General features: G+C 45.1%; 2 protein-coding genes across 2 annotated transcripts in view; one reads left to right on the forward strand and one right to left on the reverse strand.

Moving 5' to 3' along the window:
• LOC125445614 (C-C motif chemokine 4-like) overlaps positions 1–23,066 on the reverse strand; it is a 44,149-nt gene extending 21,083 nt beyond the window's left edge. The window contains exon 1 of the mRNA XM_048518773.1: positions 22,892–23,066. The gene's annotated coding sequence lies outside the window, so the exon portion shown is untranslated. The remainder of the gene's footprint in view (positions 1–22,891) is intronic.
• On the forward strand, positions 15,088–22,067 carry LOC125445532 (C-C motif chemokine 14-like). Its single transcript, XM_048518618.1, has 5 exons — positions 15,088–15,123; positions 16,843–16,917; positions 18,961–19,138; positions 20,057–20,159; positions 21,735–22,067. Exons 1-5 carry the CDS (start codon positions 15,088–15,090, stop codon positions 21,838–21,840), a joined length of 498 nt encoding a protein of 165 aa, XP_048374575.1. The 3' UTR covers positions 21,841–22,067.

The raw sequence follows: 23,066 nt of genomic DNA on the forward strand, positions 1-23,066 counted from the left end.
TACAGCTGCAAGATCTGCCAAAATTGTCCATGACAAATATATGTTGATTGCTTCCTTCCTTCTATATCGTTTAAGTGTATTCTTTAGAAACCAGTGTAAATGTATGGTACAGCTAGGGCTGCCAGCACTGCATTGGCAATGGCAAAAAAGTTTAAAGACAGTGCCTGCAGAGAGTTGAGTTTGGGTGGGAGGAAGTGACATCACAGCCAGGAGGTGCTGCAGGAATGACCATTGATCTCAGTTCTAAAGAAATTAGTACAGCATCACTATGGAGACCATTTTCCTATCATTTTTCTCCCTCTTCAATTTCTTGAGGTTGAAAGATTGGGGTTGAGGGCCGGCTTTTTTAAACTGTTGCATTCAGGTAAACAGCAAGCTGAGAAGCAGACTTCAAGTGGATTCAGGTCTCAAGTGATGTTCTACAACCTCCTGGAACTTAAAGTTCTAAGCATCAACCCTTTTTTGTCAGAAATGTTCACACATATCTACTTGAGCCATCACAACTGTCATGTGATATGTCTCAAAATGAGAAGTCTGGCCATTTGTTGGTTAATGATTAATTAAAAAAAAAACTACCACAGGAACATTTTTATGAGGCTGATGTCAGTTCTCAGTGCTTTATGTGGGCATCTTTCAATTATAATCATAGCAGCTTCTGGGAGTTACCACAAATAAAAGTCATAGGACCGGAACCAGTGTTTGGATTTGGCACCAGTGTAAGTCACCCTGCAAACCAGAGTCCCAAAAGTCTACTTGATTTTGGGTGGTCCAAAGCTTTTGAGAGGGGAGAAGAGGGACCCTCGGTTTCTTTATTGGCATGTCTCCTTGGGCACCCTACTTTGAAGGAATGGGTGGAAACTCTAGGCTTTGGAACATGGTCATCGAACACCACGGGTCTCCACAAAGGGCAGAGTTCCTTGAATATCTGTTCTGTGGAAGCTGAAAGCTTATTTTGGGGGACAGAGCTTTGGAAGAATCATTATTTGTGTTTGGCCCTGTGAATAAGGAACTAGAAAGGGCAAATAAGGAACTGGCATTGAGCCCCAGCTTCCACCTCCTACATCTTTGCCACTGGCTGAACAGTCTCCTTTACCCCCATGCAACAGCCCCATGCAAGTGCCTTTTAGCCACACAAGACCTCTTTAGCATTACCTGGCCTGCAACAAATGTCACTGCAACTCTGGTTCCACAACTGTGTTGCTTATGGTTTGTTAAGAGGAGATACCTTTTGGGATTGGACATAAAGCTAAGGTTGTGTTCTGCCACTGAGCCATTGATCCTTCCATTTGTGCTAATTATTTTTAAGACATATTGTATATTGCTTGTCTTCTTCAATGGGCATGATAGTAGCACTGGAGGGAGTCCACACAATGTCCCCCATCAATACAACCTTTTCCCAAAATTTGAAGACGTGGCTGGCTGTCTAACCTTACCACATATATCCCCAAGTATTCTTCCAAAGTCCTGATCAAACACTGGTGGTGAAACATCACCCTGTAGCCCTATTGCCCAAGCAGTTACCTCATCATATTTCCCTGTTCTACTGAAGAAAACAAGGTTACATTATTAGTGGAAAAAAATAAGGCTATTGTACTTTGGCCGCGTTAGGAGAAGACAAGAGTGATGGAAATGACAATAACGGTAGGAAAAGTTGAAAGCAGCAGGAAAAGAGGAAGAACCAAAATAAGATGGATTGACTCTATAAAGGAGGGAAGCCATGGCCCTTGCTCTGCAAGACTTGAGCAAGGCTGTTAATGATAGGACGTTTTGGAGGACCTTCATTCATAGGGTGACTATAAGTCAGAAGTAACTTAACAGCATTTAACACACAGTTCTTCTCAGTCATTTGACCATAGAGACATCCAAGCTATGTCTGAGCACAGAAATGCCAGTTTGTTGAGGCGTATTTACAGTGATGTCTAACCAGGATGCCCCAGGCTACCCTAGTCTTGCCAGAACTTGGAAGCTAATCAGGGTCAGTCCTGGTTAGTACTTGGATGGGAGGCCACCAAGGAACTCCAGGGTTACTATCATATGAACCATGTTTCACTCCAGACCTAAAGAGCCCATGATCTCAATTTAGGTTGCAACACATAAAATGTTGAGCATACAGCATTAGAGATCAGCTTCAAGAGACTAGCCCCAGCTAACAATTCCCTGGCAGCCTTATAATACTGCCTTGATAGAAAAAATCCCCCCCAAACTTAAGCCCTGTCCCACTAATTCCTGTGCTATATTCCAAGCACCTCAGTAAGTCTGCTGTGTCAAAAGCAGCCAACAGATCTAATAAAAAGAAGAACATGCTTTTATGGCCAAATTAACTAATCTTGTGAATCGACATCCAAAAGATACATTTGAGGAGAAATGGATCCCTATTTTTCACACCAATCTGACCTGATCACATGAAAACAAAATATCTTGAAGACTGGAAGTTAACAGTATTTAAGATACTTTATAAAGTCTCTCTAATCAATAGAAAATGCTGTATTGGAATCCATTATGTAATATGTACTTAATATAATGAGGGGTAGATTTCTTTTTCTTTGATGTAATCATGTCTGTTTTCTTTTATTTCCTTTACTTTTTTCTTTTTCTTGTATTTTTAATCAATGTTGAAATACAATAAAAAAGTATCCAAAAAAACCCAGATCTAATTAAACAACAAACAGGGAGGCATTACCTTAGTTAACTTTTAATTCAGCTTGTAACTGAAACATGACCAGATCCAAAACCAGACAAAAAAGAGACAAGGATAAAACTCGTCCAGGAAACCCTGGAGTAATTCTACCACCTTATGCTAGAATATTTCCTATCAATGACAGGCTTCTCATAGACCGGTAATTTATCATTAGTGTACCCCATTTTCTACTAACAGAGTTCCAACTGGCTTACAAAATCAAAGAAACTATCCTCGCAATCAAAAAAAGCATGACTTATTTTCTAAACTTTTAAATGCATCATCATAATCCTTATAAACCTTGAGTATTTCTGGGAATGTGCTCGGAAGAATATCACAAGTTGTAGCAAGTATGTTTATTCTTTATTTTGACATGTTTCTTCAGTGTCTGGACTCCCTTTGCCAAAGCAGGCAGAAAACCAAGGTTCTCAGCCTACCCAATCTAAATTTTGCAACGTTTTCCTGAGGCTGAGATAGCTGACTTGCCCTCAGACTTCCTTTGAACACAGAAAATATGAGTGTATATAGGATGAATGCGCATTCAAAGAATACTCTCTTGCAGCTAGTCCTACTTGGAAAACAGCAGGGTATTCTAGAAATTTTCCCCATATGACATATACCAACACAACTTTCTTCCTACTTTTGAAGAAATCAGAAAGAAGACTTTGCCGTCCCAACCGCTGGCTTGCTCCACTCCTACCTCTTAAGGAGGTGTACTAACAGGAGAGCTCCCCCAGCTCCCCCTTTCAGGGGATTACCCCCCCCCATGCGCAACCTGCCACAGAGCCAGGAAGGAGGGGCGAACTCCCCTTTGGCTCCCACCAAAACGCCTCCTAAGCCTTCAGCCAATCACACAATTCAGATCTAAGGCTATGAAGCCAAAGGTCCATGCCCTGTTGTGATAAGTGGACCCCATCCAGCCTATACAAAAACTCTATCTTAAATGAGATGTCGTGATGTGGAACCCCCCACCCCTCCCAAGGCCTGTGTGTAATGCGTCACAGCCCGGCAAGTCCTTGCTCTGGCTCCATTCAACTGCTGAAGCAAGAGAACTGAGAGTTCTGCTTGAACTGGTTCATTTCCAATGCTTTTGAGGAATGTTTTCTTCAAATGCAGAGTAAGGAACCAAAGTTAGGTCAAGTGAAACTCCATTGTCATTGTGGTGCCTCTGATCTCCTCTTGACTTAGCCACATCACAGACAATGCGGAGGCGACGGGGAAGAGGCTTGTGGCCAGACGCGGCAGCGAGCGACGCAGCAGCGCTTTTGCCTGATGATACGAACTCACCTGCTCAACTCATTCCCACCAGCATCACAGCCTGTTCTCACCAGCAGCAAGAAAGAGGAAAATCTGGTTGACTTCAACCGTGCCAGGATTCCATGTCTAGTGGCTGGAGTCCAGGGATTGTCTTTGCCAAAGGCTGATACAGCAAGAAGTTTGCATGAATTGGGGCTTTTGCAGCCCAGAGCTGAGAGATCTGTAGGAACATCCCTACCCCATAAAAATCCCTCAGATCAGAGGGTATCATGGACCAGAACTCTGACTCAGCGCCATGTGGGCAGATTGAGGATATCAAGGGCCTAGAACAAGAGTAGGAGGGAGTAGCTACCCACAGAAGATCCTTGTTGGAGAAGGGTATTCCTAGAGGTGAGAAGATCTATGATGTCACCCCCAGAATGTCATTCTTCCCTCTTCCTCAGACTCAGAGACCCCATGACATTTGGCCACACTAGCAAGGGCTTTCAACTGTGTCAGCCAGCGTGGTGTAGTGGTCAAGAGCAGGTGGATTCTAATATGGAGAACCTGAGTGGCAGAGGCTTGTCTGGTGAACCAGATGTGTTTCCACACTCCTACAGTCCTGCTGGCCTACCTTGGGCTAGTCACAGTTCTTTGGAACCCTCTCAGTCCAACCTGCCTCACAAGATGTTTGTTGTGGGGAGAGGAAGGGAAAGGAGTTTGTAAGCCACCTTGAGTCTCCTTACAGGAGAGAAAGGGGGGGGATTACAAATCCAAACTTTTCTTCTTCTGAGAGAGATATGTCAAAGGAATTCAAGGAACACAAATTCTGCTCATTTGCTGTCACCCACCCTGATTGCTTCTTGCCTGAAACCACTGCAGAATTGGAGAGATTTTTGAGGTCCTGTCTAAAAGCAGTACCGCAATTAGAAATAGTCAACAGACTAGGATTTGGGAGACCCAGGTTTGAATTCCCATTCCACCATGGAAGCTTGCCTGAAGTAAATGAAGTAAATAAGATTTCACAATTTCCTTGGAAAAACAGAAGCATTTGGCTCCTTCCCATCTTGAGCTCTCACAAGTTTTTCCTTTTTTCTCCCTTACTCTCTTCCACTGAAAAAGGATCTGGATCTCGGAAGCAATTTATCTTGGAGGGTTCGTTGCATGAATTTATCACCCTGGCTTCTGCTCTTCTCTTGGATCTCACATCCTACATATTCCCAGACGCCAGTTGGGTCAAAGGCGATGCATGCTTGTTACTTTCGTTTGAGCCCCGAGACATGAAAGTCACACTTAGCTAGAACCATCAGATAAGGGCCTCTTAGTCATCTTTAAATGAGAGTGAAATTACGTGGCGGCTTAATTATGACGGTGTAGCCCAGCCCCACTGACTTTCCAGGAGGCAGGAATGGGATCAAGACATAAAAGGCTGTTTTCAAAACACGTCTGCAGAAAAGCAGCGTGTAAATACTGTCACGTGGGCCACATACCTCTTGGTGATCCACTCTGTATTATGCATAAAGCCGGGGAAGGACCACCAGGGAAGGACCACCAAACAGCCTTTAACATAGAATCATAGAGTTGGAAGAGACCCCAAGGGCCATCAAGTCCAACCCTGCTGGGGGGAAGAATTAGGACTAATAAAAGGAAACACTTCTTCACGCAACATGTGATTGGTGTTTGGAATATGCTGCCACAGGAGGTGGCGATGGCCACTAACCTGGATAGCTTTAAAAAGGGCTTGGGCAGATTTATGGAGGAGAAGTCGATTTATGGCTACCAATCTTGATCCTCCTTGATCTGAGATTGCAAATGCCTTAACAGTCCAGGTGCTCGGGAGCAACAGCCGCAGAAGGCCATTGCTTTCACTGCATGTGAGCTCCCAAAGGCACCTGGTGGGCCACTGCGAGTAGCAGAGAGCTGGACTAGATGGACTCTGATCCAGCTGGCTTGTTCTTATGTTCTTAACCCCTTGCCATGCAGGAACACACAATCAAAGCACTCCCGACATATGTTCATCCAGCCTCTGTTTAAAAACCTCCAAAGAAGGAGACTCTACCACTCTCTGAGGCAGCGAATTCCACTGTCGAACAAGAACAGCCCTGATGGTCAGGAAGATCTTCCTAATGTTTAGGTGGAATCTCTTTTGCTGCACCTTCAATCAATTACATCTTGGAGAATTGGAAGAACCTCAGTATTCTCACCAGCACCTCTTTAAGAATTGCACCTTTTGCCAAGAACAGATCCTAACATTTTCTTTTATTCTCATTTATAGATGAATATCGCTGCAGATATTTGATCTTTTTAAACAGTCAACACATTCCCCCCAGTCCTTGTAAGAGAGCTGGTAGTGCACGTTATTTTTTATTATTATTTTAATTAAGAAAGCAGAATAACAGCTGAAAATCCTTTCTGTGGATCTACAATGGCCAGATTCCCTGTTGTTAACCTTTGCCGTTACTTTCTCAAGGTTACTCATCTGCCTTGAAAGCTCTATGACCTATCCCCGAAATTTCTGCCCTACTTCGGATGCCCATTTCCACAGAAATGTGTGGGTCTGCTGAGCACTATCACCCTTGCCCCACAAAGGGCTCGCACCACTTCTCATTTCTGAGAAGCCCTTCAGAAATGCCCCCTGTTGCTTCATGACAATTCATATCTTGCCTTGGGGGCATCACTCTTTTGCTAGAGTGGTGCGAAAACCACCCTTCGCGTGAAGTCTTCTGCTGACATTTGGGTCCTGTGATTTGCTGAGGCAACCTCTTCTTGCAACTTCTTTTTTCTTACCCCTTGCAGCAGAATCACTCATCCCATGACATCAGTGTTTCTTTCTGGAGATGGAAATTCTCTCTGTGTGTGTGTGTCCCCCTCATGCAGTTTCCGTGAACAAGGAGTCTGCTGTAAGAAGACAGAGAACAAGTAACTAGCTCCAAGGAAACAACGAAGGGCTTGAGATGAGCCTTCACACAGCTGTATTTCCAGGTCTCCCTCAAGAGGGACTGAAATAGACCATCTGCTTATTATGCTGCAGGTTTGATTTCAAGCACTGGCAGGTTAAAAAAGCCGTGGGTCATTGTGTCCCTGACCAAATGGCTCAGGCAAGCTCAATTCCACCAAGTCTCAGAAGCTAAGCAGGGTTAGTCCGGGTTAGTTTTTGGATGGGACACACCAAGGAAATCCAGGGTCACTATGCAGAGGTAGACGATGGCAAACCACCTCTGAATGTCTGTTGCCTTGAGAGTTCTGCAGGTTCGCCATAAGTTGGTTGGAACTGGACCACTTACAAAAGTACATGGTGTGGAAGATATTGACTAGGAGAGTTGCTGCCAATCAGCTCCTTGGGATGGATAAAAGAAAACTTCAAAGCAGAGAATACGAAGGGGGATATTTTCCCCTCCCTAAAACAGTAATGCTTGGAAGAGAGCTACATGCTTGCTGTGAGCTTCTCTAAAAGAATTAGGAGAGCAAGAGTCAAAAGTGACCCTTCCTTGGATCTTTGGGGAAATGTCCATTCTGTGGATGTTGTAAAATGAATCACATCCTGTTGGAGAGGTACTCACACAGTTTGAGACAGCCACATTCTCAATTTCCATCAACCTTTACAACACACATCACTTGTGTGGTATATCAGTACAATATCCGCAGACGCTGATGGCTATGCTTGAATCACAGCAACGTCTTTGCTGATGAATTTTTCTCTCTCTTACCTCACTTAAATGGCTGCATCCCCTTTGGGGCACAGAACAGAGACCTAGCCCTGTCTCTCCTTAGTCTCCATGTCTCTCAGCTGCTTGGGAGCATTTCCAGTGACTCTGATGATTGTATTCTCAATCATCAGTCTGCAAAATCTATATCTTACCTACGTGGTCTTGCTTGTTACAATGACTTATGAGTCGGGCTTTTTGTTCATTCAAAGGAGCATTTCTGAGCAGCTGTGAAAAATCGTCACATGGTTTTCTCTTACTGCCTGCAGTAACAAATGCATTGTTAGGGCAGCTGAGGAAATTTCCAGCCCAGATCTGCCAGGGGTTGCGCTATGCCTTGGATTCCAGCCCTGGGAATTTCCCCAGAAAACAGTATGTGGCGTGTGTGGTTTTTTTTTTTTTTTTTAAATTAGGTTAAACTATACAAAATGTTGGCTCTGAAGGATAGCATACAAGCCTTTGGCTGTGGAAGTAGCTGTCAGTATCAATGTCTATAAGCCAAGTAAATGATATTTGGTTTCAAGTTCTAAACTATAAGCTGGAGCAGGTCACTCCCTCTTCCGTGGGAATGGCATTTCAGGCAACAGGAACCATGAAATGAGTTCTCTGCAACCTCAGCAAACAGAAATCCCTGGAATCAGGGTGTTTAACATGGGGCCCAGGGGCCAGACTCGGCCCAGGGTGGGGTGCTGCCTCAACTGGTTCGCGGGCCTCATAAGCCATCTCAAGGCAGCCACCCTCCATCCCTGGGCCCGGCCCAACCAAGTCACATGTATGTTACATCCGGCCAGTGGTGGGATTTAAATAATTTAACAACTGGTTGTTTAAAAGCACCATTTTAACAACCGGTTCTGTCGGAGTGGTGCTAACCTGCTGAATCCCACCACCACATCCATGACAAATCAGTTCGATACCCCTGCTATAATCAGTAACAAACCAGTTCAATACCCCTGCTATAATCCTTTGGGGGAATCCATGATAGTTTATGTAGAACAGGGGTCTGCAACTTGCGGCTCTCCAGATGTCCGTGGACTACAATTCCCATCAGCTCCTGCCACCATGGTCAATTGGCTGATGGGAACTGTAGCCCATGAACATCTGGAGAGCCACAGGTTGCAGACCCCTGATGTAGAAGAAACTGGTATAAAATTTACAGTATGCAGTTGATGAAAGAAGATCTGGAAGGAACCTGAAATATGGATTGGCTTTTGGCAGAGTAGAGCTCTGTGAAACCAAATCAGTACTTGTCGGAACGTGTGTTTATCCATGTAATACCAAGTATTGTCTTTTGAGCTCTAAATTGACATAAGAGACCACTAAAGGCAGCTATGCTACTGAATATTATTCTATATTGTACATGGTCACAAGCTGTTTGTTCTATATCAGAGCACATCTGTAGATCCCACAGGTCCCTTTCCTGGCTTTGAAGAACAATGCTGTCCTCCTTCTCACGTTCTCCACCATCCAGACCTCTTCCTGTGGGTGGCTTTGCCAAATGGCTCTGTGCAGTCCAACACAATTTTAGAGGAGTAGCTCAGTCACGCTGGCTGGTTCAAAGCCAAGAGTTGGCGCTTTGTCCGAAAAAGTCATCCCCAAACCATTCAATGTAGGTCAGAGAACTCCAGAGCTGACTCAAATGTTGCCCAAAAATGTAATGAAAAGGTCATGGTTGACTTTAGGGCCAAGGTGCCTGCTGCTGGGTTGGAAAACCTGGATGTGATCTCTAGTTCCCTCGTGGCAGCGGGATGGGGGAGGTAAGGTTGCCAGATGCAGGATGGGAAACTCCTGGAGATTTGGGAATGGAGCTTGGAGAGGACAGGGACCTTATAGAGCCGTGGTGGCGAACCTTTGGCACTCCAGATGTTATGGACTACAATTCCCATCAGCCACTGCCAGCATGGCCAATTCAGGGGCTGATGGGAATTGTAGTCCATAATATCTGGAGTGCCAAAGGTTCGCCACCACTGTTACAGAGTGCACCCTTCAAAGCATCCACTCTCTCCAGGGAAACTGATCTCTGTTGCCTGGAGATGAACTGCAATTCTGGGATGGGGGGCATGGTGTCTCCAGGTCCCACCTGGAGTCTGGCATTCCTACTGACAGGCCTTTCTATTCAGTTCTGACTTCAAACTGTGAAACTAGTTTTGCTGTTTAATCTTATTTATTGTATAGAATTGCTGCTTGAATTTGAACTGGATAATTAGATTAAGTTTTATGCGATTGGTGTTTGAATAACAGCCGCGCTGTGAGCCGCCTCGAGCCCCCCGGGGATGAGGCGGCCCATAAGTCAAATAATAAATAAATAAAATAAATAAAAAAGTACTAGGCTCTGCTTCGGCCAATGTTGCCTCCTCCAAGTTGGGAAATTCCTGGCGATCTGGGAGAGGATTTCAACAGGGCAAAGTGTGGCCTCTGCAGCTGCCATTTTCTTCAGGGGAATTGATCTCTATTGTCTGGAGAGCAGTTGTAGTTCTGGGAAATCTCCAGGCCCCACTTGGAGATTGGCAACCCTAGTTTTGGTCCCCACTCTCCACCTTTTTTGGCTAAGTCCAAGCATCTCTGAATCATAAGCTCAGCCTGGGATACACCTTTGGAGATGCCAGCCACAGATGCAGGCGAAATGTCAGGAACAAGATCTACCAGATTACGGCCACACAGACCGGAAAACCCACCACAACCAGTCCACCTGTCAGAATTACATCTTCTCATTAAAAACACAGCAGATATCTGAAGGGTTTTTGACCCCCTTCTAGCTGGTCCAAATGTCCAGAGAGGGGAAGCCATTTGAAAGGCACTTAAACAGCAAGTGGAAGGAAGGAAGGAAGGAAGGAAGGAAGGAAGGAAGGAAGGAAGGAAGGAAGGAAGGAAGGAAGGAAGGAAGGAAGGAAGGAAGGAAGGAAGGAAGGAAGGAAGGAAGGAAGGAAGGAAGGAAGGAAGGAAGGAAGGAAGGAAGGAAGGAAGGGGGAGTTAAAATTGTACAGCAACGTCCAGGTGTCTTGCGAGACAGTGGCCTGGTGGGGCCAACCTGCTGATGGGACCCAAGATCTTCTGGATTTAGAACTCATCTCCAGATGACAGAGATCAGGCCTGTAGAGAAAATGGCTGCTTTGGAAGGTGGACTATGGCATTATTATTCCCAGAGATGGCAACCCTGTTGGCTTGTTAGTTTTGATGGGGCTCAGTTTTGAATGGTAATACATACTTCAAAAGCAGTGGTGGGATTCAGCCAGTTTGCACCACTTCAGCAGAACCGGTTGTTAAAATGGTGCTCGTAAACAATCAGTTGTTAAATTATTTGACTCCCACCACTGGCCCTGGGCCTTAGATTTCTGGCCCGACTTCCAGCTCTGATTGCTCCACTGTGAGATCTGGACTCCAGCCAGTCCAATTTAAACCGATTGATGCTTAATTTTCATCTTCTGAGTCTTCTGTCTACAGCCTCTTGAAAAATATCTGTATCAATGTCCCACCTCCTCTTACCTCCTACGCCGTGCCTCGTGAACTCTGCTGGGAAGAGACTCCCCCTGCCTGGAATCAGTCCCTGCATTTCCAAAGAACAGGAACCTGAACCAGTGGGCCGTATCCCCCCTACTCTGGTCCCCAGTGGAGAAGGACATTGACCGGACACTGTCTTCTGCTGGTGCTGTGTGAGGAATTCTGGGAAAATCCTTCCAAACCTTGCTTGCTATTCTGTAACTTCTCTTTTTGTCCCTGGCCTCCTTGGGTGCTCCTGCCGCTGTGGTCTACCCAGATTGCAAAAGGAATAAAAGAAGAAACTGCAGAAGTCAGCTGACACATGGACAAGCCGTGACTCAGCCAGACTTTCCCTGGAAAGGAATTTCACTGGGGATTAAAATATCACAGGAGATGCTCACTGCTGAATTGCAGGAACAAAGGGCTCTCCTGCATTTTTGTTTGCTTTGGATCGATTCTGGCCCCATGCGGCTTCGATTTATTCCCTGATTTCCTCACACACTTTTGTGCACTTCGTTTTCATGTCGTTGCCTTCCCCAGGTTTTTCCCCCAGTTCTATTGAGACCACTTTTAACATGATCTTTTTCTGGAAGCCAATTTTGGGTCACGTTTTTTCTTGTGCATGATGTTTTTATTGCTTTTTTTGTCCCAACCAGTCTTACCCGTCTCCATTCCACTTTTCAATGTTTGTCAAACCATTCCCTCTCCTCCCCCCCCCCACAGAAGACAAGTGTTTTCATTATTTTTTAAGCCACGAAAATATCAATGAATCGATATAACAGTGTAATGATAGGTCAGACAGGCTCTCTGGATTCCCAGCTTTTGATTGCCCGCTCCTCCACATGAGCAGCAGACTCTAATCTAGAGACAATATATACCCCACTAAACATTCCCTTCTTACTAGACACAGCATGTAGCAGACTTCCCTCTGTGATACACCTCTGAAGATGCCAGCCGCAGATGCAGGCGAAACGCTAGGAACAAGATCTACCAGACCACAGCCACACAGCCCGGAAAACCCACCACAACCACTAGAGAATCTAGTTCAATTTCCCACTCCTCCACATGGCAGACACTAATCTAGAGAATCCAGTTCAATTCTCCACTCCTCCACGAGTGGTGGACTCTAAATCTAGAGAATCTAGTTCAGTTCCCCACTTCTCCACATGAAACCTTGGGCTAGTCACAGTTCTCTCAGAACTCTCTCAGCCCCACTTGCCTCACAAGGTGCCTGTTGGCAGGGGCCGAGGGAAGGGAAGATTATTGTAAACCCCTTTGAGATTCCTTACGGTAGAAATTAGGCTTGGAGGAAGAGAAATGTTTAGTAGTGGAAGGTCCTGTTCTTAGGAATGCAGAGAAATGGTTCTATGGCCCACTGCCTTCTGCTATTTAAAATCTTCTTCCTCCAATTCTAAGAAGAATATCTTCCAATCCTACTGAAGATATCCTCAATGTGAGAAGATGTCAGTTCACCATCCAAGGAATGAGTCCCTTCTGACAGATCTTCACCCCATTTCCAGTCTGACATTCTATTATTCCAGAGATCCCCATTCTTCTTGACAGCTGAAGAGATATCGCCAAGGGAATGGGACACCGCAGCTCTCTGAAAGTCTCATTAACATGACTCTCTCAGCAGTTCCAGAAGAAAGTTCTCGGCAAAGAATGGAGAAAGACAGAAACAGGACACAGGATGATGTCATGTGAACGCTCCTCGAAACAGAAAGTCTAGACATCCAAGTGAAAAACAGCCATCGCCAGCAAACAGCCTCACGGTTACGAAGCCATTTCTTGAGAACTGGGAACTCATTGTGCTGAGCACACATCCACAGTTTCTGGCCAGCAAGCCAACAGCTATACACACAACACTCGATGCAGAAGGATGAATAGCCCCTTTCGCCCTGCTGGCTTTCAACCTTCCCAGTGTGTTTTGTCGATTAATGCCTGTGTAAATTAAGTGAAGATGCTTATTTGGAACTCTAGATTGTAGTCCAGCAGCGTCTTAAAGACCAACAAAAAATTGGGGGTATATTCTTTCAAGGCTCAAAGCTCCCTTCATCAGATACAAGTTGGAACAGCAATCCCTGAGTCCATATATGCCCTTTAGAACTGTGCAACACCCCTCCCACCATCCTAATAGGATATAAGGGGTCTCAATTCTGACTTGTATCTGATGAAGAGAGCTTTGACTGTCAAAAGCTTACAGCCTGAAAATCGTGTTGGTCTCTAACATACTACTAAGATCTAGCTATTCTACCACAGACCAGCACGGGTATCCTCAGAAACCACATGGAACTCTGTAATTAACCAATAATGAGAGGAACAAAGTCTAGTTCCTTTGCTTCCGGGCCCAATTTCTGAACTCACATATTTGCTCAATTAACTTCCCCTTCACCCTTGTTCATGAAATATATTGCAGTGCGTACGATGCTTTGACGTGAAGGCTCCCAAGCTGCGTTTGTGCATGTCCGTTACATTTGTATACGTTAGGATTGCAATACTGTCGGCTACCTCAAGACTTTGGTTGGGAGAATGGGACTTCAAGATTTTGAAATCTGCCAGTAGGTGACCCACCTGCATGGGTGGAGAAGCCCAGCAAGCGACTGTGTTAGAAATGGAAGTTCTTCAGTTGGAAGGGGCACAGACAACATAGAGAATTCCTATCTGGAATTAGTTGAAAATGGGGAACAGCAGTCAAGTTGCATTCTGGCAGGGGCGTACCGCCCAGGCCAGGGGAACATATGAAGTCAAATTTCCCCAGGTTGTGACCATTTAGTCACGTGGGGGGCACCCCCCACAATTCTTCTCCTTCCCCCCCTGTCCAAAAACTGTCTTCAAGACCTGGTGCAAAAAAAAGTTGTTTGGTTGTGGTGAGGGAGGGTGACTGCCCACATGGGATTTGTGTGTCTGTATGCGTGTGCACACTGGGCTACATTTTCCCTAGATGCCCCTCCACTGTAAAAAGAGGGCTTCTTTTGCTGCTCCTTTTGCTTTCTTTGCATATCTGAAAATAAACCGAACATTAAATAGGTCCCTCAAGCATCCAGCGCTCACTCTTACGTCCTTCAAAGAAAACCGCCTCGCTTCCTTCCTCTTCTTCTGCCTGTGGTGAAACTTCCTTTTGCTCTTCCGCGCGCAATGAGCACCAAAGATGTTCCCTTTGCTTTCCTATGTAGATGAAAAGTTTTTTCCATTCAGCACAAGAGTGATGGTGCAGGATTGGGAGTCGTGACCTTGGAGCGAAGGGGAACCCGAGTCGAGGGTGTATCCCAGTGACACCATCCCAAAGACTGACTCAAAGGGATTGCTCAACCTGCTCACTCTCCAGGGTGCAAACCACAAAGGAAAACTGACACTTGTGTAGCTCTCCCTTTCATGTCCATTTGTGTCACTGACAAGGTCACAACAAACCTCAGTGCTGTGTATCTTGGTGCCCTCCTGCTTCTTGAATCTGGGTGGATTTCAAAGATCCCATGGATTTCAAAATGTTGTAGAATTTCACTTCAGCTCTTAACATGCTCTAAATTCTAGGATCCTTTTAAGTGGAGATGTCAGAGATGGAACTTGGGACGTTCTGCATGTAAAGCAGATGCTGCAGCCCTGTGCCACGGCCCTTCTCCTGACCGGCTGTTGACCCAACTAATTGTGCCTTCTGAATGGAATTCTTTGTGTCCAAAGCCCCTGCAGTAGCCACAGAAATATTTGAAGCTACTCTCTCACATTGGCTGAGATCCTGCCCTTATAGAGTCACCAGAGCCTGTGACCAACCCATTCTATTCGTCTAATCTAAGCTTTCAGCTGGATATTTTCAACTAATTTCTTTTTTAAAAAATAAACAAGAGAGAATTTTATGGCATTACCACTACCACTACTTTGTGCTGGCAATTCCCTGTAAGATCAATGACATTCGTTCACGCCTTTCCTCACAAAAAGCATGTCAGCCACCCATCTAACTAAATCCACAGTGCAAGGGTCTCCTAGGTGGTTCCTGTGGGCACCATGATGCCTCTCAACACCTTTTCTCAGGCCCACCAAGTATTTTCAAGGAGGTGAGCAGGGCCAGGTAGAGCTTTTGCCCAGCAAGACCTTCTGACTAATTACTGGAGATTTGATCAGTTCTGCGGATTTTTAAAAACATTGTTTTGGCAGCAGCTGCCACCACAACACAAGGATCTGCACTATGTTGCTGTGGGAACCATTTTGAGGCTGTGGGAACCATTTTGTGGCTGACTACCACTCCTGCGGCAGCCATTTTGTTAAGCCGTGGGAACCATTTTGTGGCTGACTCCCGCTCCTGCGGCAGCCATTTTGTTAAGCTGTGGGAACCGTTTTGTGGCTGACTCCCGCTCCTGTGGCAGCCATTTTGTTGCTGCACCCACCATGCTGTGTCAGAATTCCTTCCATAGTGGGTCAGGTTCATTGTCGCTCATGCACCCATGTATGTATGGCAGGATCACTTTGATGGGGCCAACCCCTGCGGAGTGAGCTACAGTTTCCATTCAACCTACAAGCTGGTCGCTACTTCAAGTCAACCTCTGGAGCAGTTGATTCACGTTCCAGTGATCGGAAATGGCAATTCTTTGTGGTCGGCTGAATCATCAACACAGTGCTGCTATACTTGGAATAGAGAGGAACCCTAACATAAGAAAGTCTTTTTCTGGGCTTCCTCCTGTGGAGAATTTGACATTGCTCTTGAAACCCTTGACCTTAGCTTTTGATTCCTGCTTACTGGCTCACCCCCAAGTAATTTTCTGGGGAATCAGCAGGGGGTTGGACTGGCCCTTGTGGTCTCTTCCAACTCTATGATTCTATGAAGAGCCTGCACAAGCAGGAAACTGTTTGCCAACCTGTAGTCTAGGCCACTTGTTTGAGGGCTATTGACAAGGAGGTAGAAAAAGTTTCAAAGAAGTTTTATAATTCCACATCCAGTTGGCTTGCAGTACAATAGCAGGTATGGGGCAAACAGCAGCAAGCATTAAAGCCCCCTTTTAGCCAGGCAAGTTCTGGGGTCAAATGTCCCACTTAGCAAAATTACGAACTAGATTTCCATACACAGATCAAATCCATGCCTCGTACACAAAAGGAATGCCGTACACAGTCGCCCAAGGGATTAAAAAAATGGAAATGGTTTTACACTGGAGTGTGTACGTGAAAAGAGGCTCACCTTTTTCACTGTGAACCAATAATCTGACGGGTAGTGAGTACTGGCACAAATCGCCTGTCTCAACAACCAGCATTGGTTGGCTGAAAGAGCCGGGGGGGCATTCAATGGGTGGTGTTGTTTTTCCCCACAAGTATGCCTGTGGTTTATGAGTGCAGATTTGATCCACTGGGGATTTTCATACCAAGGAAAGCCCAGCTGTTACCAATGTGCCTTTGGCCTTCCTTTTGAAAGGACATCTGTGGTTTGAAAATCTAAACCTGGTGTACTGGAAGCATGTGCAGGAATTTGCAAATCTGTATGCGGTTTTATGCCACACGGTACTGGTTTCAATTACCAATGCAATGCTATTTGCATACACTTTTGTAATCTAACTTGCTTCAATTTACAGTACAGATTTACATCATTACCTTCATTTATTATTACTCCTTGGGAACTTAAGTTTGGTGGGAGACTGAAAATTTGCCACATGAGAGCCCGAAATACAACTCCAACAATTCTCCTGTCTGAAGCCCCAGAAGGCTTATCGCTTTATTTTCTTCCAGATAAAAATTCAAACAGCACGAATTGTCTCCTTTAATCCTTCCACCCAGGGAGGCCAGAAAGTCCGACACATCCAGGAACCTGGAACAGCCAGAGCTCTCGAGGACCATGCCATTTGCCATCCCGTACAAGAACTGAGAGGAGGGATTGCATTCTGCTGAACACAAAAGCAGGCCTCCAACAACAAGCATTATCATGCCAAATTCCACCTGCATCATGTTTGGACATAGCCCAACAAAGAGCCGACAGCAATTCCCATTAAGCATTCCCATTACACATTAGAAGTGACAGTAGAACTTCAGGGACTTAATGGTGGTTGCCCCACGCAGCAGCTTGCTGAAAGTCAGCCAGATGTGTATCTGAAAGGTGAAAGAGGATCTTACGCCCTCCTAACACTTGTAGCTGCTTTCTGCCTCTGACCTACCTAGTTCAACCCTGGCACATCACTAACGTCAATGAAAAAAAGCAACATGAAGTTCACCTGAGATGCACACAGGGGCAAAAAATCCAAACTTCACATACACGCTACAAGGGTGAGTGCTATCAGCCACAGACCAGGAAAGGGATTTGGGCATCTTAGTTGATAGTTCCATGTGAATGTCAACTCAATGCATGGCAGCTGTGAAAAAGGCAAACTCTATGCTGGGGATAATTAGGAAAGGAGTTGATAATAAAACTGCAAGGATTGTCATGCCCTTATATAAAGCCGTGGTACGACCGCACTTGGAGTCCTGTGTTCAGTTCTGGTCGCCACATCTCAAAAAAGATATCGAAGAGATAGAAAAAGTGCAGAGAAGGGCAACGAGGATGATTGAAGGATTGGAGCACCTTCCTTATGAGGACAGGCTGCAGCGTTTGAGACTCTTTAGTTTGGAGAGGAGACGTCTGAGAGGGGATATGATTGAAGTCTACACAATTATGCATGGGGTAGAAAATGTTGACAGAGAGAAATTTTTCTCTCTTTCGCACAATACTAGAACCAGGGGGCATTCATTGAAAATGCTGGGGGGAAGAATTAGGACTAATAAAAGGAAACATTTCTTCATGCAATGTGTGATTGGTGTTTGGAATATGCTGCCACAGGAGGTGGTGATGGCCACTAACCTGGATAGCTTTAAAAGGGGCTTGGACAGATTTATGGAGGAGAAGTCGATCTATGGCTACCAATCTTGATCTGCCTTGATCTCAGATTGTAAATGCCTTAGCAGACCAGGTGCTCAGGAGCAGCAGCAGCAGCAGGCCATTGCTTTCACCTCCTGCATGTGAGCTCCCAAAGGTACCTGGTGGGCCACTGCAAGTAGCAGATTGCTCGACTAGATGGACTCTGGTCTGATCCAGCTGGCTAGTTCTTATGTTCTTACCTGCCTACTTTGTTTGGCAATAGACCTGGATTTAATTCAAGGCAGCGGCAGGGAGGATGGGGATGCAATTGTTTGCATCACTGGATTGCTCACCAGGAGCTGCTGCCTGGCACAAGCCAACAGCTTCTGCTGATAAGTAATTTGTCTCAAGAATGTCTTTGTGCACAACTGTTTCCTCTTTGGTTTCATTACAGTTCTATAGAAAAATGTTGCTCCTGAAAGGTACATGCTGGTGGTGGGATGGATTTGCAGTTCTGAACTGACCCCTCCATTCCCAAAAGTAGAATATGAAGGAGGGTTATTTATAGCAATCACAGCAAGCTCAGGGGAGAGGCCTCGCCCCTGCTCCCAACGTTGCCCTTTGATGAAGCTAGTTGTGTGAGCTAACATCTGGTTTTATAATGAAACAGGTACAAAGCATTCTTCACAAAGGCCCACGTGATTTAGAGGTATATGTTAATCTGACATTCTCAGATAAGGACAATCCTCATTTGAAAAGCAGCTCATTGAGAAATCTTCTTGGACAGCTTCCATTCCCCTTCCTTCCAAGTTCCTGAGCCAAACATGATTCCCCAAACCCACGCCAAGACAAAAACGCCTCTCTTTCTTGGCTGGATACCCGCCGACTCCCCCCCCTTTGCAAGCCCAGACCAAACTGCAGAAGCCTCTTCCCAAGAGTTTCACTTCCACATTCCAGTTCACCCAATTTAGCAGATTTGGGGGCACGTCATCATTTCCCATGTATGAAATGTTAATTTTGTTTCCAAGAAATCTCCACCTCCTTTTCCCCTCCATAAATGAGGGCAGGATCCTCATGTTCAGAGTAGAGCAAAGCCGACTCCAAAGCCGACCCCTTCGCCTGCTTCTGCTCTCACACCCGGCTCTTTGGCGCTTCCACTGCAACTTGCACAGATGAACTCTCCGATGGCTGTCCTAACGCTTTTCCTGGTTGCCGCTTTCTTATTGTCTACTGAGGCTCAGCCTGGTAAGTGTCCTTTTCTCTGTCTCACGTTCGAGGTGAAATGGAGACTCTCTAGTCTTATGAGCTGTGACTGTAGATTAGAAAGTCTTTAATGATCCATTGGCACCACCAATAGCTGTGGTTTTCTTGCAGGGCTTTGGCCCCTTCTGCACATGCAGAATAATGCTCATTCAATCCACGTTGACAATTGTTTGTGAGTGGATTTTGCTATTCTGCACAGTAAAATCCAGCTTCAAAGTGCATTGAAAGTGGATTGAAAGTGCATTATTCTGCATGTGCGGAAGGGGCCTTCGTTGTGTCACTTTAGCCTGCCCTGGCTGTAAGGAAGAAGCATGCGGTGCATCTTATGCCCTGTTCATGTGGATGGGGCAGAGGATGTTGGAATAGGATCTGGGAGACAGGTTCAAATGCCTGATTCTGCGGTGGAAACTGGGGCATCTTGGGCCAGCTGCATTCTCAGCCTAACCTACTTACAGCATGGTTGGTGTGAGCATAATGGAATGAAGGGAGAAAGATTTTTGGTTCCCCAATCGAGAGGAAAATAATGCATTAATATCTAAACAAACGAGAAAAGAGGATGGGAGATATCTAAAATACCAAAACACCTCCCAATGCTCCCAATTTTTTAAAGTTTCCACACCGGAAGTAAAATGTCAGTATTGTGCACCTTTTAAAAAAAATGCACATTGGAGTTTTGGATAGGATGTTTTGGGGTGGTTCTGAAATACACTGCTGAAACCAATTGCTTCATGGTGCTCTACAGTGGGAAATCTGCAGAGGCAATATGGTAAAAAATGGGATTCTGTCATGAAACTAGATAGACTTCTAAATCCTTTTCTGGGTCCAGCAACTCAAGGGGCAGCAAGTTCGCCTAGAGGGGAGCAATTGATTTAAAAAAATTGGTTTTCTTCTCTCCTCCAGGACAAAATGGTTTTTGCTGCTATGAGTACGTTAAAAAACCCACCCCACTGAGGCTGCTGTCGTCTTATGAAGTCACAAGCAGATGTAGCCTCCCAGCTGTTGTGTAAGTACTGAGAGATGCTTTTTAAAAATAATTAAGGTTGGCCAGAAGGTTACAAAATGACAAGATATTTTTTGTAAAAAAAGAAAAAAAAGATCTGGCTTGGATTGGCCCCATGGCTACAACTTGGCCCCATGGCTACAACTTGACTGTTGCAGCTCGCACAAAAAGTAATGGCTTTCATGAGGCAGAGGTTTTTTGTAAACCAATGCCCAGTTCCTTAGAGGCAGAGTGTTGCCATTGGTTGACTCGGGACACTACATCATGCCCTGAGGAAGAGGGCATTGGTCCAAGAAGGATGCTGCTTCAATAGTCTTAGCAAATGCACCAAAGAATCTGTTTTGTTTCAGCCTGGAGGGTTCTGGTTGGCTTAGTCCGTTCCATTTCCTTAGGGCCCAGGAGGAGTGGATTTTAGAGTAAATCCATACCCTTAAAGCACATCCCTATCTCCCCCCACCCCAATTTTATTATTTTCAGGAAGTACCAGGTTCAAACCTTAATATTGCCATCTGATCACTGCTACTGTCTCTCAGCTGCACAGACTGATGGTTTGATTTCTATCCTGCCTTGTTTCCTTGGACTCAAGGCTACAGCACAATGCCTGCAACCAAGTTGCAAAGGCATTAGTTAACTTGATTAAAACAGTTTAATGCCCAGTTAAAAACCATTCAGACTGAACACAGAGTTAAAACGCACATGACCAGCAAATTCACAGCCAGTTTTTCTGGATAAATTCACCCTCTATTAAATAATCTCTGGACGAGGTCTTCCTTACATGCCTTCCCAAATGCAACAAGGGGTTAAAATGCTGGCCTCCCTTCCAGGGTGGTTGTCAGATTTTCTGAAGGAAAGCCACAATGCGCCAAGAGAACCACAGCAATGTTGAGCATTCATGTATCTGTAAACATACAGATTTAAGACTCCCAGAGGAAAAGCTTCAGTGTAGAAAAATGCCCTTATACTGAGACCCACCTAGCTTACTATTGCCTATGCCATATTGAAGAACTTCTGCCCATCTCCGGCACAGCCAGCCAGCGTGCTGTAGTGGTTAAGAGCAGGTCGATCCTAATCTGGTGAACCGGGTTTGATTCCCCACTCCTCCACCTGAGTAGCAGAGGCTTATCTGGTGAACTAGATGTGTTTCCGCACTCCTACATTCCTGCTGGGTGACCTTGGGCTAGTCACAGTTCTTCAGAACTCTCTCAGCCCCACCTGCCTCACAAAATGTCTGTTGGGGAGAGAAGAAGGGAAAGGAGCTTGTAAGCCACTTTGAGTCTCCTTACAGGAGAGAAAGGTGGGGTATAAATCCAAACTCTTCCTCTTACCCAACATCAGTTAACTGGAGATGCCATAGAGGGAATAGGGGACTTTGCATGCAGCCCCCCCTTCAGCGGTAAAATATGTAAGATGCAGGATGGTAGAACTGAGTTTGTGCTTTGATGCTTAATTGCTCAGGATGAAAAGTGGAAGTCCCTTGAAGTGATGGATGTGAGCCAGTTCTAGGCCAATCACAATGAAAGAAATAGCCATTCTCCAGTTTTCTGTCTTGGCACTAATAAGGTTTCCCCCACTTTGCAGGTTTTTCACCAAAAGGAACAACAAAATCTGTGCTGACCCCAAAGAGCCGTGGACTCAGGAACGCATGAAGAACCTCCCAGAAAATGGACGAGAGAGAAACCCCTGAAACAAGTATCAAGGGGACATGGGAAAAGACCACATTTGATATTTATCCCAATGACTGCACTTTCATGTTTCAAAAATGTTTACTTGTGAAGTTCAACTAATAATATATTTATAGCTGCTGATGTTTTTTTAAAAAAATATGTATATTTATACTGTAAAAAATGGGAAAGTTTTTATGATGTGGTGTCACAAAGATTTTACTCGTGAATAAACCTCAGGACAAATGTATTCTTGAGTACTTCAGCTTCTTTCAATCCAACATCCCAAGTGGAGGGTGTGTGTGTATATCAGATATGGGTTTGTGTTTGTGTAGGGTGGAGGTGGCTGGGTGAAGAAGGAAGTGATATGTAAAGAGAAGCTCAAAGTATTTTCGAAGGCTTTCACGGCCGGATTCAACTGGTTGTGGTGGGTTTTCTGGACTGTGTGGCCGTGGTCTGGTAGATCTTGTTCCTAACATTTCGCCAGACACAGGGTGAAACAGACTTTTCTCTGTGATACACCTCTGAAGATGCCAGCCACAGATGCAGGCGAAACATTAGGAACAAGATCTACCAGACCATGGCCACACAGCCCGGAAAACCCACCACAACCACAACCAGAAGCTCAAAGCATTCTTGACATGCAGCACTCCCGGTTTCACAGTTTGCAAGGGAGATGTTTATCAAGTATTCCCAGATAATCAATATAAGAGGCTTCCCCTGAAATAAAAACAGGATGCCAAATATATAATTGTGAGAAGATTGTGGAAGTTACTAGGCATTGAGGAGAGGTAGCCTGCATGTATTTCTGTATTGTTATAGCCAATGGCTCAAACAATAAATACTTGACTATGACTATGAGGAGAGGTAGTATAGAGAGGGATAACATGGGTGAATGACAGCTATTTTGGTGATACTGGTAGGTTTAAGCTCAGAAGAAACAGATAACAAACTGGTCCTTCTGCCATGGACCTTTTTCCCATCGCAGAACGAGTGAAACAAATTTGCTCAAGTTACTGTCATAAAATATGTAGTTTGCAAAAGAAATCAAAACAAGTCTCCATTTGGGCTTACCTCACACTTGAAACGTCAGCGATGCTACCTGGAAAGGGTGGTGGTAGTTTGTCTTTATATATGGCTGCAGAGATTCAGGGCAGTCCTGCTTCAGGAGGAAGAGGGGGATTGTGGCTGGTACAATTCATCCTTACAAGAAGGATATTCTTGTCCTCAAAGCCAGGCAGAACCGTGT

Source organism: Sphaerodactylus townsendi, linkage group LG16 (assembly GCF_021028975.2).
Source record: "Sphaerodactylus townsendi isolate TG3544 linkage group LG16, MPM_Stown_v2.3, whole genome shotgun sequence".
Taxonomy (NCBI): Eukaryota; Metazoa; Chordata; class Lepidosauria; order Squamata; family Sphaerodactylidae; genus Sphaerodactylus; species Sphaerodactylus townsendi.